Source organism: Conger conger, chromosome 3 (assembly GCF_963514075.1).
Source record: "Conger conger chromosome 3, fConCon1.1, whole genome shotgun sequence".
NCBI lineage: Eukaryota > Metazoa > Chordata > Actinopteri > Anguilliformes > Congridae > Conger > Conger conger.
This window is the reverse complement of record NC_083762.1, coordinates 21,934,174-21,951,789: the sequence shown is the minus strand read 5'-3', so window position 1 is coordinate 21,951,789 and position 17,616 is coordinate 21,934,174. Positions and strand designations below refer to the sequence as shown.

At 41.6% G+C, this 17,616-nt stretch overlaps 1 protein-coding gene across 1 annotated transcript in view; it reads right to left on the bottom strand.

Annotated features, from left to right (window-relative positions):
• The window catches only part of LOC133124624 (teneurin-1-like), a 217,602-nt gene that overhangs the window by 43,936 nt on the left and 156,050 nt on the right, over positions 1–17,616 (bottom strand). The window contains exons 15-21 of the mRNA XM_061235984.1: positions 16,538–16,754; positions 14,206–14,325; positions 13,075–13,336; positions 10,507–10,774; positions 7,515–7,658; positions 6,811–7,060; positions 2,468–2,488 (exon numbers count right to left, since the gene is read on the bottom strand). Of these exons, the coding sequence (XP_061091968.1) occupies positions 2,468–2,488; positions 6,811–7,060; positions 7,515–7,658; positions 10,507–10,774; positions 13,075–13,336; positions 14,206–14,325; positions 16,538–16,754 (1,282 nt within the window). The remainder of the gene's footprint in view (positions 1–2,467; positions 2,489–6,810; positions 7,061–7,514; positions 7,659–10,506; positions 10,775–13,074; positions 13,337–14,205; positions 14,326–16,537; positions 16,755–17,616) is intronic.

The following is a 17,616-nucleotide window of genomic DNA, read 5'->3' as shown; positions in this document are numbered from 1 at the left end:
GTTGTAGGAAAATACAGTGTCAATGTGTCTTGGAATTGAGCTTTTTTTTTTGTAGTATATCTAGTGACATGTCGCACACAAAATGGCTGCATTTTTGTACATGCATCACTGATGGTCGTACAGCAATAAAAGTATTTGTATTTAGTTTGACAAGATTGAAAATTATCTGAACCACTGGCCAGAGATTCCAAGGTCTTTGAAAGTAAATTGTAACTTTTTATTTCTTGTATGAAGTTAGAGAATTCAACCCAGAAAAAATCTATTTAATAATTTTACAGAATTGGCTACACTTATATATTGGTAAGAGATAAACGACTTTGTTATCAGCATATTACATTACATTCAAGCGCAATGCAATTACCTATCACATGCCTTGAAGTCAGATTCCTAGACAGATTTCTCTTTACTCAATCATCGGAGACCACCTGCTGATGTGTTAAACGTTCCAACATCTCTCGTGTGCTACCACCGGATTTGACATTAATACCTGGAGGCAATGCAAATCAAACAGGACTCATCTCTCCTCCTTCGATAGGAATTTTCTATGGAATCTGTCCTTGTCAAATCTAGAGTCCACAACTAATTAAAAACATCTGAAGATAACTCTGTGTCAGTCAATCATAAATGAGCAACACTGAGACAAAATCCATGGGAAAAATTACATTCAACCCAACGGAGTGGAGAAGTTCAAAACTTCATTTCTACGGATATTAATGCTGTAAATTACTGATATACATTTATTTGCCATTACATATATCCCCTGGGATGAGTTTTGACCTTAACTGATTTGATATACGCAGAGAGAGGAAGTCATTCTCTGTCTGGCATATCAATTTACGGCTGGTGCTTTCTTAATGGTGATAATCCACACAAAAGCAATGCAAAACAAATTTGCCACATATTCATTGGACTTCATTTCATTATTACTTATATTTTAATGTGCACATTCCCATACATAGTATGTCATTGCCATTCCTTTTAGTATAACACCTATTGACGCTCCAGGTTATTGGCCTCTGAATGCATACTGAAATGTGGGACTTTCATGTGGAAGGTGTAATAATGAACAGAGAAATACCAATAAATAGCTAGATGTTTGAGTGTCTTTGTAAGGGGCTATATAAAACTACTGAGAACAAACATTGGGAGACATGCTGATTTATTGCCAAATTATTATTACAAGATAGGCTTCTCTCTTGTAATGGAAAACCTGCCACATAGAAAATTCCTTCATAATTCAAATTTTATATTTTTTTGTCATTGCAGTCTAAAAGTAAATTCAAAAGCAAAGCCCCCCAACACCTCCCCCCCCCCCCCAAATAATTATTGATATGCAGAGAACAAACCCACTTTGTCCGTCCTACATTCATCATCAGGAATTGTTTTAAAACTGCACAATGGTACATTTTGCTCCACATAAAGTAGCACGAAAAGCTTTTGAGAGCCCCGCAATGATAAATTATTAGTTTGTTTTACTTGGTTGGAATACATTAACAGTTCCAAACGGGACCGAACATCTGCAGGGAGGAGAGAGAAATGGGGCAGAGAGAAAGATTTCAAAGGAAAAGACCCAGATTCCATGCAGGCCCGCCTTGGAGCCCAGAGAGATCGGCCTGTGGGTCTCGCACAAGCGTGTTCGCCCAGCCCAACAGACCAACAGAGAGACGCTCGTGACCCGGCACCCACTCCGCCCCGGTGACCTCTCCAATGTCTCCCCCACATTTCATATCTCCACCAAGTTTCCTTGGCAGCCAGGAATATACTGCATTCTTGGCCTACATTGCACTACATTACATTACTCATATTTTTGGCCTAAAAGCAGAATCGTTGGCAAAACGACAAAAGAAAAAGAAAAACAAAAGAATGGGGAAAAACCTGAGCACTGCCTCGCTTGTTTATGACTTTAATTAAAAATGGATGTACTGTACCCCCCAACCTCACCCCCCCCCCCCCCCCCCCCCCCCCACAGACACACACACGTAAACACAGACACAAACAAACACATAATCTATTTAAAACATTTCAGAAAACCCCAGGACAGGACAGAATCCATTTTGGAGCCAGGTTTTTTTTTGTAAGAACCTAACATAAAGGTCTATCTCCTAAGGCCTGTGGTGTTGTGGTGTTACTGTATCTATCCCTTCACCACAGGATATTCCTCATATACACACACAGGAAACAGGCGCTCACCCATGACAAGAGATTGGCCGGACAGACCCTCTGGCCTTTTTTGAGAAAGACGGAATCATTCTTAATCCTCGCCACTGTCAAATCCCAGTCAATGCACCCTGATATTGAATGACCCCCCTCCCCCCACCACCTCCTCCCTACCCCAGAATGAGATGCTACCCAGCAGCTTGCAATGTAAACAGGAAACCAATGACAGCAGATGTACAGAGTCCACTACAATACTACTACATGCAATGAGACAAAGCTTTGCAATACATAAAAAAAATAAATGCTTTACCTGTGTCTTATGTCGCGGTTTCTAATGGTGACCCATTCAGAGGGAAACGGAGAAGCATCCATAAGTAGTGGGGTCATAGAGGAAGAAAGGACAAGATTAGTTCCCATTCCAATACAAAAACATCACTTTTCCTCATGTCACATAAGCACATTGTTTCTGCCGCCACGTGATACTCTCCCGAACCGCAGCAAAACTCCCTGATTAACTCTTTGAAGCAAAGCGGAATCATAAAAGGTGAAAAAAATAAGTTTCCGTGCAACTTCCTGTTACTTATTTATATCCCGCGTGTCGCGGTAATCTTGGAACAAGTTTTTCTCTTTTTTTCTGGAGAGTTCGAGAGTTAGAGAGTGGGAGTTCTGGCACGCTCTCTGAGGAAATCTGTCTGATAGTGCCCCCGAAGGAGAAGAGTGAGAGGCGTCGCATCAATCAGAGGAAAGAGAGACGGGCTCCAGAGGAATCAGCGAGATGGCACTTGGCGATGGAGCTCCAGGGCTGCAGGTAACAGGCCTCCCACGAGGGCCCGAGGTAAGCCGCATGAGAGACTCAAACCAAGGGCTTGTCACGTATTGTAATTAGTGGATAATAGCGCGTCTCCTTGGAGGACGCATTTCACCAGCTAACCGGCTCTTCCAGTGTACCGTTAGTTTTCCCCCTACTTTTAAAACTCAAAGCACAAGGAGGAAAGGAAATAATTAATTAAATACTCTTAAAAAGTCATCGGGATCGATAGGAAATCCTGATGAACTCCACATTCCCACTGGCCTGATTGCCTGCCATCTCCTGATCCCGTCAGGCCAGCTAATCGACCTGTCCTAGGGCCCAAATGGGTCAGTAGGTTTCAAAATTCCAAAATAGTATAAAAATAAAGCTTGACTTAACCTCCTTCCTACCACCACATGGGGCATTGGGATATTCCTTCTCAAGTTTTGAGAACCGACCCTTGGCAAATACCGCTACCGAACAAAAATGGAAGGCTCTGTGCAACTAATGTCTCATGTTTAAGTGATGTTTCATGTTTCATGAAAGTGAATACTTGGTTTCCAGATGGAAGCCTCCAGGTCCGATGAAAATTGCATGGTGTTTTGTAGGTTATATTTTTAACTTTATCTGGTTGAGGGGAGTTTGCTATAATAATCCTGAAAAGGTCATTTCAAGCTGTGCACTGCATTTTTGGCGTTAGCTTAGTCTGTGATTCCCATCTAAATAATGTTTATAATAATAATGTAAATATTGTTTAAACAGACATATAGTACACTTTTATTTTGTCTCACTTAAATATCCATTATAGTGTTTCCCCTACATAGAGTCACAGTGCCATTGCTGAATTTCTGGTGCGGTTGCTAGATTTTTTTTAAAGCTATGCTTACAGGCATATGGGCCCATTGGCTCAGAATAGCTGTTGAAACAAATGAGTAAAGCTGTGGCCTACATTATCGAACAAAACATTCTTTCCTTGACACTAATATCAGCAGGGCATTAATATTTAGCCGTATTGCTCAGTTTCAGGCATAAAACTTGCGTAAATGGTTGCATTCCTTTACGTTATGGGAGTCCCTTGGGGTACAGTGAGTCTGTAGTGAGTGGTGCACACACGTGATGGACGACTAGCTTTATGGTCCGTGTGAACGAGATGCTGGCATGAACAAGATGCTGGCTCAAACACCAGTGATTCAGATGAGGTGAGAATCAGCTGTAGTAAAGTTCTAAGAATCAGCTGTGTGTGCGCGCATGCAACAATGAATTACACTGTGAACCTGAGAACTCAAAACCTATGTACCGCTGTTGGAAAAAAGAAAAAAAAGTTCTGAGGGGGAACACTGGTCTCTTAAAATTAAAGAGAAACGCAAATGCAAATGCAAACACAAGCTGCAAATGAAACAGACTACACTCCTGCATCCTCACAAAATAAACTGTGAAAACTGGGAATAGGCTTGTTTGCTATGTCCCTGTTCATCAATTCATAATTCACTGATATGCTCTGGGACAGTGAAAAGCAACAGAAGAGTCTAAGTATTACATACTGTGGTCATTGGTTTTTAAATAATGTTTTGTAAATTAAATTAAAAATAGAATGAACTTAAACACAATGTATTCATATTTATTTGAATTATATATTTTCTAGTCCGTAAAAAAGTATTCCAAAGTAGCCGATTCTGAACAGCATGTGGCCCCGGGGAATTAGCTCTTTAAAAGTAAATGGCCAATAGACTGCTGTACCAAGTACTCTAACTTGGATGCAGTGTCGTCTGTTTAATTGCAACACATAGGGGGTAAATAAGACAACTCGGAATAACGATGGGGTGTAAACTAAGAATTTAGCATATTCATTAAGTGCAATTTTGTGCAACTGATGATTAACTTCAATTTATTTTTTTCATAATAATCTAAGCATATTTTTCCCATACAAATGTAATCACAGTAAAAGCCAAAGCCAAGAGCATAACATAAAAATGAAAGTGTATTTTAAAGGCCTCTTAAAAAGAACAAAAACTGTATCAGCCTGCAAATATGTTCTCAGTTGTAATTCTAAAGTAGGAGCACTTAAAACTGGCCCCAGAGAGCAACAATCAAGATGATTTCAACCCCTCAGAACTGGAGAGGGTGGCTAAATTGATTGTGGCATTGATTATAAGCAATGAAGAGGTCAGTCGAGTGTCAAGTGCTTGGCAGGAAAGATAGTCTGCAGGCCAACTGTGAACTTACTTCAAAATCACGCTTTCTGAAGCTATTTTGTCCCACTTCTTCTCAGCCATGTGTGAGGACCCCTGTGTGCCACCTTCTCAAATCGTAAAATTGAGCATTAAATATTTATATGAATACACTTACATTCATACGAAGAATAAGTAAATGGACACATAATATTTTAAATTCATTTTTATATACGTTGTTTAACTTTAATGTGTAGTTTAATATTAATGTGTACTTTATTTTTGTTATATTTTGTATTTCGCTCACAAATCACAGATGCATCCCTTCATTTATATATTTATTTAATTTAATCACTGTTCACATATATTCCTTTATCTTTTTTCCAATACATTGCCTTTCAACCAATGTATGCTGGGATAGGCTCCAGCCCCCCGGTGAACCTTTTCAGGATAAGCGGGTTAAGATTATGGATGGATGGATGGATGGATGTTTTCCAATTCTCCTATTTAGTATTTGTGGCCTTATTTTTGATTTCTCTATTTGAGGATGTGTTCATTTGAAGGGGATGTGGCACACTTGGGCCACACTATTATAATGAGAAGTGTGTAGACAAGCTAGAAACATAATGCATATACATCACCTGCTCAGCTGAAATTATCAGGAAATTGGTCAGAATCAATTAAAATATATGGCTAGCTAGCTGGCTAGCTACAGTACGAACAAAATATCTTTTCTCTGGTCTTCTGAGAAAATTTTCTGAGCTACCATTACTCCCAGCATTGGTAGACCAGAACCAACTGGCCATGTCAGCCAACATAATAACATAATAAACTGCCATTGTTAGATACACTCATTAAAAAAGGTAGCTACCAAGCACTATAGTGTTGTCCGTGTAGAACATCTCTGACCCAAGCTTCCACGCAAACCAAATCTCATATGATCTATTACACAGATGTAAAATTACATAGATATATACATAATGGAATACATCTGTGATTTGTGAGAAAAATACTAAATATAACAAAAATAAACAATTTAAGTTGCTTACAAATAAATATAAACAATATCCATCCATTATCTTAACCCACTTATCGTGAACAGGGTTGCAGGAGTACTGGAGCCTATCCCAGCATAAATTGGGAAAGGCAGGAATACACCCTGGACAGGTTGCCAGTCCATCGTAGCAATATAAAAATATATGTATTTATTTATTTCTCTCAATTTATTCTTTTCATATGAATGTGCAAGTGCATTTATATAAATATATTTATTTAATGCTGGGTTGTAAAATTTGAGAAATTGGCACACAGGGGCCCACAAACCACCCCTAGAAATTCAACCCCTCTATCTGTAACACACACCTGACAAAATCCCCCAAGGGAAGAGATGTCAAACCCCAGTCCTGGAGGGCCACAGATTCTGCAGGGTTTTCTGCTTTCCTTTAAATTAACAGCCAATCTTAGACCTTAGAAACATGGTTTGAAACCAGGTCTGTGGAATCTTGAGCCAATCAATGACTTCATCACACAAGCGCTGAAATACATAAAAAACCAGCATACACTGCAGCCCTCCAGGAATGGAATTTGACACCCCTGACTTTGGCCAAAGCTGAGTAACAATCTATTTTTCATTATTATTGTTATTATTATTATTATTATTATTTTTAGAATTGGGGATCCGTCGCGTAACCTCACCTGAGTTCCAGGATGCTGATGGTGTAACCGTTCGGGAGGATTCGGCGTACGAAGTTGAAGTCGCCGACGTAGACGCTACCATCCGAGCCGCATGCCAGCGCGACCGGGGCGAAGAGCTTGCTGTCCAGGGCCGGGCCGTTGCAGCTGGGACAGGGGATGGCGCGGTAATAACCATTTCCCATCGCCGTGGCGATGACAGGGGGCTGCTGGGATATGAACACGTTCTCCCCGTTGCCTTTGTGCAGAATCCCTGCCAGCGTGAGAATGCCAAAATACGGGAGGCTAATTAAGACGGCGCCTCACTTCATACCAGCAGGAGGGCGGCTAAATCATTTTTTTTCTGTCCTCAATCAATGCTCCATTGTTCTATTTTTTCCTTCTTATATTGTAAACAGAAAAGCCATTGTTTTTTTCTGTTTTAATTACAAAAAAACATGCCTGAACTGTAATTTGTCACGACTCACAGGCTAGATGATAATGCCACACAAAAACACCAGAATGACTGCAATCTTCCATTAAATGACAACATTACAGTTGCTCTTTCCCATCCATGACTGCTCCTGACCACAAATGATGAACTGTGCATTCATCATAGCAGGGTGGTTTAGGTTTAGGCAACCTGGATTCTGAATGGCTGTTCCTCATGACTGAGGTCCTCATATTAAGAGATTTTTGGAGAGAAAAAGAGGGCCCTTGATCCATACCGCTTCGCAGGTTGAGACTGTGGTGCTTGTCCAGAGACCAGCCACCCAGGTTTGACCCGGTCATCTCGAACCCCTGCAGCAGTGCGGTTCTCTTCTCCCACACGATGAAGTCAGGGCATGACTCATACTCATAGCCCACGGACACTGAAAGACACAAAAATACCATGTTAAGGGGTCCCTCTGGAAACACACATTTTTTTGTTCTTTTACATGCCAGGCCAAATCTAGGACTGAAATGAATACGTATGAATATGATGTTTAGTCTCTTTTCTGATTGAAAATGCTGAATACTGCCAAGGCAGGCTTAAAACAGGTGGTGAGTGAAGATCTGAAGCTGCGTTGTACGCTTGAGCAACGTACATAAACCATATTATTTTCTGGGATATTTAACAGTATAAACTGTAAATGAAGATAAAGGTGTTTGCTGATCTAAAACAAACTTGAGTGAAAAAACAAATGTTAAAGCTGAAGTGCTTGTTCATGACTGCTGTACTCTCTGTCTATAGCCCAGCATCCTAAAACATATATCTACTGTCAAAAGTGAGTCCGGTGCCCCACTTTCTTTGTTTATAAGCCTTTCTAAGGTGGGCATTTCTATACCCAGAAACTCTATACTGCAATACACAGGTTACAGCCACAGCTGTAGCAGAGCAGGCTGAAATACTGCTGTGGTCCTTAGAAATGACAGAAAGATGAATAATGCTGGGAGCCAGTCCTCATATTGGGTGAAATTTAAAACCTGGAGGGCAGATTCTGATGCACACAGCATGACGCAGTGTGATGGTATGCTAGCTTGTATGTTCACAAGGCAAAAAGAGAAAACGAGAAGAGACAGTTTGTGTGTGTGTTCGTGTGCGAGCGTTTGTGTGCGTGTGTGTGTGTCCATGCATGTATGCACATGTGTATGTGTTTGCATGTATGCGTGTGTGTGTGCAAGTGTGCGTGTGTGTGTGTGCGTGCATGTGCAAATGTGTGTTGGTGTACGTGTATGTGTGTGAATGTGCGTGTATGTGTGTGGGTGTGCGTGTAAGTGTACGTGTGCAAGTGTGTGTGTGGGTGTGCGTGTATGCACACGTGCATGTATGCATTTCATCAGCCTCTACTACCCAGGAGTCCTGTCTATGCATCACTGATATCATCATGAGCTGAGCTAGCGATGGTCTCCCGTGGTTACGGGATTACATATGCCATCAGAACGTACTGGGCTGAACCGCGGGCCCCTGCAGCTGTCACTATGATGGATCAGGCTTTTAGTTTCAGTTCAGCCTTCCAAACTGGAGACGGATAATGGGATAACAGCCATACTGGGAACGCAATATTAACTAAAACAGAGCTTTAACTATCAATACTGTTCACACACAGACACTTGATTAAAAAAAAATACATATACCATTGACATTCACTGGCACTTATGTCTCAAGAATGTAAAGTGAGGTTAAAATGTACACTATCAATAACAACTGCATGGCTGTTGTGTTACTGTACTCTAAGGTGATTTACAGTGCTATGGCATTTTTCTTGCTCTGGGGTACAAGAAACACAAGGATTAAATTATGCATGGCGCATTGGTGCGGACCACACGCAAACAAAAGGAATCTGAGCTGCTCTCTGCAGTCCTGTGTCAGAAACAAATAATCAGAGTTCCATAACACATGAAAAAAATGTCTATCTGCACCACACCGTAGCTCTTAGGCACAACAAACAACTACAAGGCATTCACTTTATGAGGAGCATTGACACTGCTGAAGCCTCATATAAACATAGAGTATACATACATTCATGTCACACAAATAAATTACATCCAATTGTGACCAGAATCACAATAGTCTCCTATTCCTGCATTAACTGTTTCAGCAACCTTGTGGCTTTCTATGTCGACACAACCAAGGACTAGCTAGTATATTTTTACTTGGTTGATAGCATTCATGGCAACATTCACAGTGGCGATATGCAGTGTTTATTATTTCAATGTGCATGCATGTTACTAGGTCTTCAGCCTTTCACAGAATGCAGACTTTGGCTTTCGTTCACACAGGACACCTAACCAGTTCTGCAACTGCGTAAGCTCACTGTGTGAAGAGGGCTAAGGGCAACATGCCACAGTACACAAAAGAGATAAGTCTGGAAAAAGAGAGGGTAACAGTGATGTAGATAAGCAAGAGTATGGATAGTTTTAACCGCATTACCATCTTCTAAAACATTTTGACTGGATTGATAAGAATCTGGATAAGATTGATAAGATTGATAAGATATCTATGTTTGAATGAAATGTCAAAGGTAACCAAATTGATATGCACAAAGCACATGATTGTGGGCAAAACTGAACATATTTATGTACTTACCCCACCCTGTCGGATCAGACCCACAAGACAACTTATAAATGATTACCCTACTTACTGTAGTTCAAGCTTTTAAAAACAGCTGTTCACATCAAGGTGGTAAAGCTACTGGGAACACCAAGGGCCAGTAAGCAGAACCAGAATTGTAATGTTCTCTCCTGTATTTAGTATTTATTACAATCCTGAGAAGCAATATATTTCATACAGTAAAAGCAATCATCCTTGCCTTCATCTTATTACAATAAATCAAGCCCTGACAAGAATTGCTATACCGCAATGTCCTCCAGCTTCATATACTCAGTCATGCATTCAAACAAAATTAAAGAGCATTACATCCGCAGATAAATTTATCAAAATTAACACAATGCCAGAGATAGGAAATAAATTATTTCAACATCACTAATCGCTTATTATTGAAGCGGCAGCCGGTAGGTGGGCTCGAACCCTGCACCAGAGATAAGGCTGTCAGTGTGTGACACCATGCAAAAAATCTCCTGGCTGAAGCCGATTCACAGATGTGAACCTAATCCTGTCCTCGGCCGTGCTCTCTAATTAGAAAAGCAGCGCTTCCACTGTACGCCTGCAGAGACGCGTCAGAGAGAATCCGTCACCCTCCGCAAGGCGAGAGACTGACAGCGGGATGAACGCCCTACCTATGGCTTCCGTGAGCCCGGTGACCTTCTGCCCGTAGATATCGGTCTTGTTCCAGGCCAAGACGTAGACCAGGCCCGGGGCGGCGGGGAACCACTTCTGGAAGAGGCGGCCCTCGACCTCGGCCGCCACGTGCACCTTGGCCAGGCCCACGGGGATGACGGAGGGGGTGAGGATGACCCTCAGGAGGGACTTGTACCCCGGCGTTCTGGAGCTGAGATAGCTAAGCTTCACAAAGCTCCCTGGGATGGGGATCTCTTCCTGGACAGCCTGTGGGGAGATAGAGCCTGCGGTCAGTCCAGGAGCCCAGCCTGGAGAACGTAGCCAGGCCCACCTCTGGCTGCCCGCCCAGCGTGCGCCCGGCAAATCCCCGAGGAGACATCCGACAGCACCTGCGGAGACTTAATTAGAGTAGGGCCTTAGATCATTCACACAAAGCGCCGTGCCTTCGCAGGAGACAGTAATCATATCATTTATTTACTTATTTGGCAGACAATCCAGAGTGACTTACTGTGGCAGTGTACATTACACGCCGATTGCAGGAGCTGTGAATACCAACAACAACAACATGGAAATAAGTCATCCCGACTTTATCGTGTTTTGTTTACATGATAATTTCACGATGTTTATGGTTGTTGCCGGAGGGCTACTGACATTATGTAAATTTTTTTATTAGGTACACTTGGACAGCTACTTATTTATGCGATTATCTAATCAGCCAATCGTGCAGCAGCAGTGCAATGCATACAATCACACAGATACGGGTCAGGAGCTTCACTTCATGAACCGTCAGAATGGGGAAACAATGTAATCTAAATGACTTTGACTGTGGAATGATTGTTGGTGCCAGACAGGGTGGTTTACGTATTTGCAGAGAACAAAAAACAATAATATGTATATAAGTACAAAAGGAAAATGCAAACACGATTGACCTATCCAAGCAAAAAACACCACATATTCTGTTGTACAAAATTCACACGCTCACACAGCGCCAAACAATGATATTTAAGAACAATGCTGTCATGCTGATATTAGTAGTCTCATTCGACTTATCTCTAATACCAAAGGGTTACATTATTCTGAATCACATTCTGAACCAAAACAGTTTAAACAGTACACTATAAGAGTACAGAATGTGAGCTTGCAGTTTGCCTTTGTGGCCTAGAATAAAACCGAGCACTACAGCTGCCCGGAGGCTCATTTGGTTAAGGAACCACGCTGCGTCGCATGGCCGAGCCCCACGATCTCGGGTCGAATCAGTACCATGCCAGTGCTGACTGCGGTCGGTAGCTCCACAGGGCCACACGCAATTAGCGATTGTGTCGCCCGGGATATGGGAGGGTCGCTTCAGTGAGACGTCTGCGTTTATCGCTATCTAGCAACCCCTGCTGGCCCGTAGACTGCATGCTAAAGCCTGCATATGGAAGGGTTTTCTCTGACTCTGCTCTGTGTGAGCTCAGCTGTAATCCGTGGTAAGAAAAGAACAGTGGTTGTCACCGCGGGTTTTGTTGGAGAACCGTGGACATCTACGCGCTCCAGAATCTCCAGAATGAACACAATAGTTGACCCTCATTTTAAAGTGACATGGTCAGCTGATGTTTGATGGCAAAATTTAAAAAAAAAAAGGAAAGTAAAAATATAACAGCAGATATACACTCAGCGAGCACTTTATTAGGCTTATTTATCAGACTTTTTAGATGTATTAAGTTTTTTGCTGCTGTAAATACCACTGCATACCACTGTTGTAATGTGTGGTTATTTGCATTACTGTCACTTCACTGTCAGCTTCGACCAGTCTGGCCCTTCTCCTCTGACCTCACTCTGCTCAACCAAAGCTAAACCAAAACTTGAGCACATTAGCTAAATATTCCACATTGGCTTTTTTAGTTTGAAAAACTAAAACAAAAAAAGGCAGTGAGAACTAAAGCAAGGAAAAGTAAAATAAATTTGAAAGTGGAAAAGAAACTAAAATATGAATAAAAATAAATAAAAATATAGTTTTATATAACAAACTATAACAAACTTTACCATTAAACATATTGTTCACAGTCCGTGCATCAATTTAGTCTTTAAAAATGTACATAAAATACAGCACTGTGTAGTTGACACCAGGAGCACCAGACTACCTTGAACTTATATACACATTTCACAGCCAACAGATGGCACTTTTGTGGAGGAAAACACACACACACACACACACATACACGCACACACGCACAAGCACACACACACACACACACACACACACACAAACACACACATAGCTAATTAGCATGAAATTGAGAGAGGAATTTACAGCTTTAACTAAGGGGACAAACCATTTCATAAACATAAGTTGACAGGCCTCATTACTGCAAACTGAAATAATTTATTCTAAAAAATAAATAAATAAAAAGTGTCAATCATGATGGAAACCTACCAGGTATTTCAGAATAGGTTCATGCAACCTCTCTCTCTCTCTCTCTCTCTCTCTCTCTCTCTCTCTCTCTCTCTCGCTCTCATATAAAGCACTATTTGTAATGCTCTATATCTGCTCACAGTGGACATGGTATCTAAGATGGATGCCACACCTGCAGCTCTGGAATGACAGGGCTCCTCTCCGCACAGGCTCCAGCGAACCGGGTGAGGGGGGCGGGCAGGACCACGGGGTACGGGCTGATGAAATTCTTGATGTCACAGACGGGGGGCGGGGTCTCCACTCGGTCCATGGTGACCTTGTTCAGCACCACAAACTGGTTCCATGGCAACCAGACGGTGCGTCTCTCGGTGATGAAGGGGGCACGCTGGAACACCAGGGTCACGGAGATCCCCCCAGAAGCCACTAAGTCAAAACTGGCAGAGAGAACGCAAAGCGCAAAGTTAAGAAAAAATAAGTGTTTTTTTTTAAAACAAGAAAGATTTGTTTTATTAATGAACAGATGGTCCCCCATATGTGCTTGGAAAAGTTGTAAGGAAATAAGTGCAGTTTGAACCCTGGTGACCTGGATGGGGATACAGCAAGGGTGCACAACTCCGGTCCTCGAGGGCATGTCTGCATACTGGTTTTTGTTCCAACCAATTGGCTTGTTTTTTTTATTATTTTCTGACTGCTCTATACAGTACACTGGTTCAAGCCTGTACTTGAGCACAGTAAAATCATTAGGAGACACATGCAGTCTGCAGCTGTAGCCGGTACTCATACACATGTCAGATAAGATATCCATCCATCCATTATCTTAACCCACTTATCCTGAATAGGGTCGCAGGGGGGCTGGAGCCTATCCCAGCATACATTGGGCGAAAGGCAGGAATACACCCTGGACAGGTCGCCAGTCCATCGCAGGGCACACACACCATTCACTCACACACTCATACCTATGGGCAATTTAGACTCTCCAATCAGCCTAACATGCATGTCTTTGGACTGTGGGAGGAAACCGGAGTACCCGGAGGAAACCCACGCAAACACGGGGAGAACATGCAAACTCCGCAAGGAGAGGCCCCGGCCGACGGGGATTCGAGCCCAGGACCTCCTTGCTGTGAGGCGGCAGTGCTACCCACTGCACCATCCGTGCCGCCTCAGATAAGATATGATTGAGTGAATTCAATAATTAAGACCAGAAGTTGGCACAAAATCCTGAAACGGATCGGCCCTTGTGTCCCTCCCTGCGATACAGTGACTTCAGTCAGATGGAAGCATTGAAGTGAACAGCGCACCCTACCTGCCGTCCTGCCGACTGACTGTGAAGCCATACTCGGGGTGTTGTAGGAAACTGATGTTGACTCCCACCAGTGGAGTTCCATCTATCGCTGCAACCTGGCCCCGGACAACACACGCTCGGCTAGGAGAGTGGAGACAGGAAGGGTGACTGAGAGGGGAAGGTGCCATTACCGTTTCACACGGGGACCTGTTGGGCTGTAAGTACCTTACAAAGGATGACAGTGCTGTGTGGTGGTAATGTTGTTCTACTCAAAATGAAACCATCGATTTGTCAAGAACTGGCTCACAATTCTGCAGATACCTTTAACATAATCATATGCTTCCAATAACGATACAACACATTAAATATGGTCGTGACATATGGTGCTGGAAAAGGTCATAACAGAACATAACATAACAACATACTGTAAGACAATATAGCATAATGACAAGAACAGACCGTTTAGCACAGAAATACTCGCCTTCCAATAAAGTCTACCTACTGCTTAGTTTGGCTAAAAGCTATAATAGCATCACCGTATCAAGCCTGATCTTGAAAACCTTGAGTGTTGTTTCCTCTTCTATCTGTCCTGGCAAGGTCAGGTTGAAAATAACCATTTCAGGATTTTATGCTGAATGTTTGATTCCCAGGTGAAGCTGAATTGTCTAGTAAATGACCAGAAAATGTCTAAATGCTATGGAAAGCAATATGGATTCCATAGGAAAAAACATAATCCTTCCACAGTGTTCCACGGTCAATCTATCGACGAACGACTGTTCGGAATGCTCACAGCCAGTGGTTCAATATCGGAACATCACCTGCGGTGTAAAAACGTGCTCTGAATCTGTGAGTGAGGTTAAGCAAAAAGGAAAAAAGCTCTTTAAAATGTGTCAACAAATAATACTAGTGTGTAATTATGATAAAACGCAGCCATCACATTCCATGTGGTTATATCACTGTCTGAGACAAAAGGGATTTGATTGCTGTTGAAGAGAAAATTGGTGTTACTGGCTCCTTTCATCCAAAATTAGAAGTAATTAGAGAATGACTGAGGGATCAAAGAGATGATAAACTCTCAGAAACTCAATCTTTGCCTCGAGCAAGGTGAAACCACAATATTACACATTTTCCTTTCTTTTTTTTTGAAATGACATAAACTATTTCCCTTCAGGATAATGGAACTTTTCCATTTTCAGCCATACAGGCAGCTGAGAAAATGTGAGAGTGTGGTGGTGATGGTGGAGTGTGTGCAGTGTGGAGAAGTGGCTAGGGAACATGTCGGTCACATGTTCAAATCCTGGTCAGAACACTGCATTTGTATGCATGGACAAGGTACCTGCCTGAACTGATTTAGCACATAGTCAGCTGAAAAAAGGCATAATAATCTCAGTAAAAATGATAGCCTATACAGTATAACAACATACTTGATAAAAAAATGAATGTCTAATTCAAAGAAAGCCCAGCTTACTCAGGGAGACTGGGGGACAACCAAACACTTTTAGGTTTTCGCATAATTAAACAATATATACACATATTAGAGCAAATATTTTTGATCCAGAAAGAAGATAGTCTTCGCTATGACAATTGACTATCAGTAGAGTTCTATGACATTCCAGTTCAGTTGAAAGTTCAAACAGTGACCAGAATGTTGGAAAATGGACTGGAAAAAGCTTGTGAATCCAACATTTCTCACCATTTACCATTTTAATCTGAAAGTTCAGTAATTCAATTCAATATTCAAAATGCTTCTTGATGATCCTTGCAAGATTATGATGAAGTGTTTAAAATTGTATATGTAATGGCCCCATATAAAAAAATGCATTTCTATATATTGTAGGTATATTTTTCTGAAAAGTGTCTTTGTATTGTGTTTCTGTGAAGCAGGGCTTTCCAACCCTGTTCCTGGAGAGCTTTCATCCTGTTCCTGGAGACCTATTGTCCTGTTCATTTCAACCCTAATTTGGCACACCGTATTCTACTAATTAGCAGCTCAATGAGCTCTCTAACTGTAGAATGAGGTGTGCTTTGTTAGGACTGGAGTGAAAACCTATATGACGGGGGTTGGGCAGCCCTCCTGTAAAGAGCGATGCACAAATAAAATTTAACGGGACTTTAACTGGAACAGAAACGCAGTTTTACTGCCAATGTATGGCATTTAGTATCAGTAATGTCAGTCGCTCCCAAGTCAAAACTTTCTTGGCCCTCTCAGTATTGTGCTATTTATTCACTTGAATACCAATTTGAAGATGTCTGCCAAGTTACATGGACACTTCCTTGCAGAATGGAAATTTCCTCCCGTTGCATATGAGGATACGCAGACAGAGAGGCAGAGCACGGGGCGAGAGAGGCTCACCTGCTGTCGAAGGGTAGGTCCCCTGGCAGGACGTGGGTGCTGGCCTTCCCCACCAGGAAGCGGACACGGTCGAAGAAGAGGCGGGGGAGCAGCTGGAAGAAGGGCATCTGGTTCTTCTGCACCAGGTCCAGTGGGTCGGGGGAACCCTGGCACAGGGGACCGCTAGAACAGCTGGGCTGCTGACAGCAGTCTGGGTCCACACAGTCTGTCAACCCATCTGAAACGCACATACACACACATGCATGAACACACATGCAAACACACACACACAGTCGGTAAAGGTACTCACTACAATATAACAACAGTGAAATTAATTTAACAAAGCCAATTATATTTGTTTTGCATTTAAGAAGCGTGACTACAAATATATGCCATGGTTTCCAACTGAATTGTAGGCTTTTACAAAATAAATAAATAAGCAAACAAGCTAACAAATTAATAAATAAATAAATAAATAAATAAACTCTGAATACACAAGGATCCAAAGAAGCAAATGATAACCTCAATGTACAGCCTAATTCTGAAAGGTAAAAGGAAAATTCAAAACTCCATATGATAATATACCACTGTTAGGTTGTTTAGTGAATGTAGGTTCGTAACTTTGCAACAATATAAAGTGAACCTAACACTGTGTTATGTTTTGTCATGCCTGCTATAGTAAAAATGTCAAACAGATAAGTGTTTGAGCTGTCTAATATATATTTTTTCATATTCTGAGAAAGAATAAATAATAAATGATGATTATGAGGATAATATGGAGCCCTCCTAGACACCTTAGGCAAAAATGCTACTACTACTACTACTCCTACTAATAATAATAATAATAATAATAATAATAATAATAATATAAGTACACTAATTATTTCAACTATGAATTTTGATTTTAATACATCTCATGCCAAGTGCAAAAACATAGCAGAAGCCCAAGAACGTAAAAAATATGCAGCTCCCTGCTTACAAATATAACCTCCTGCTCCCAATCCAGCATCTAATTACACATTTTCCACTCACAATAATGGGCTGCAAAATTAATGAGATCTTCACCTTTACAGCATTAGCAATGACTCTGTCAGTCGAGG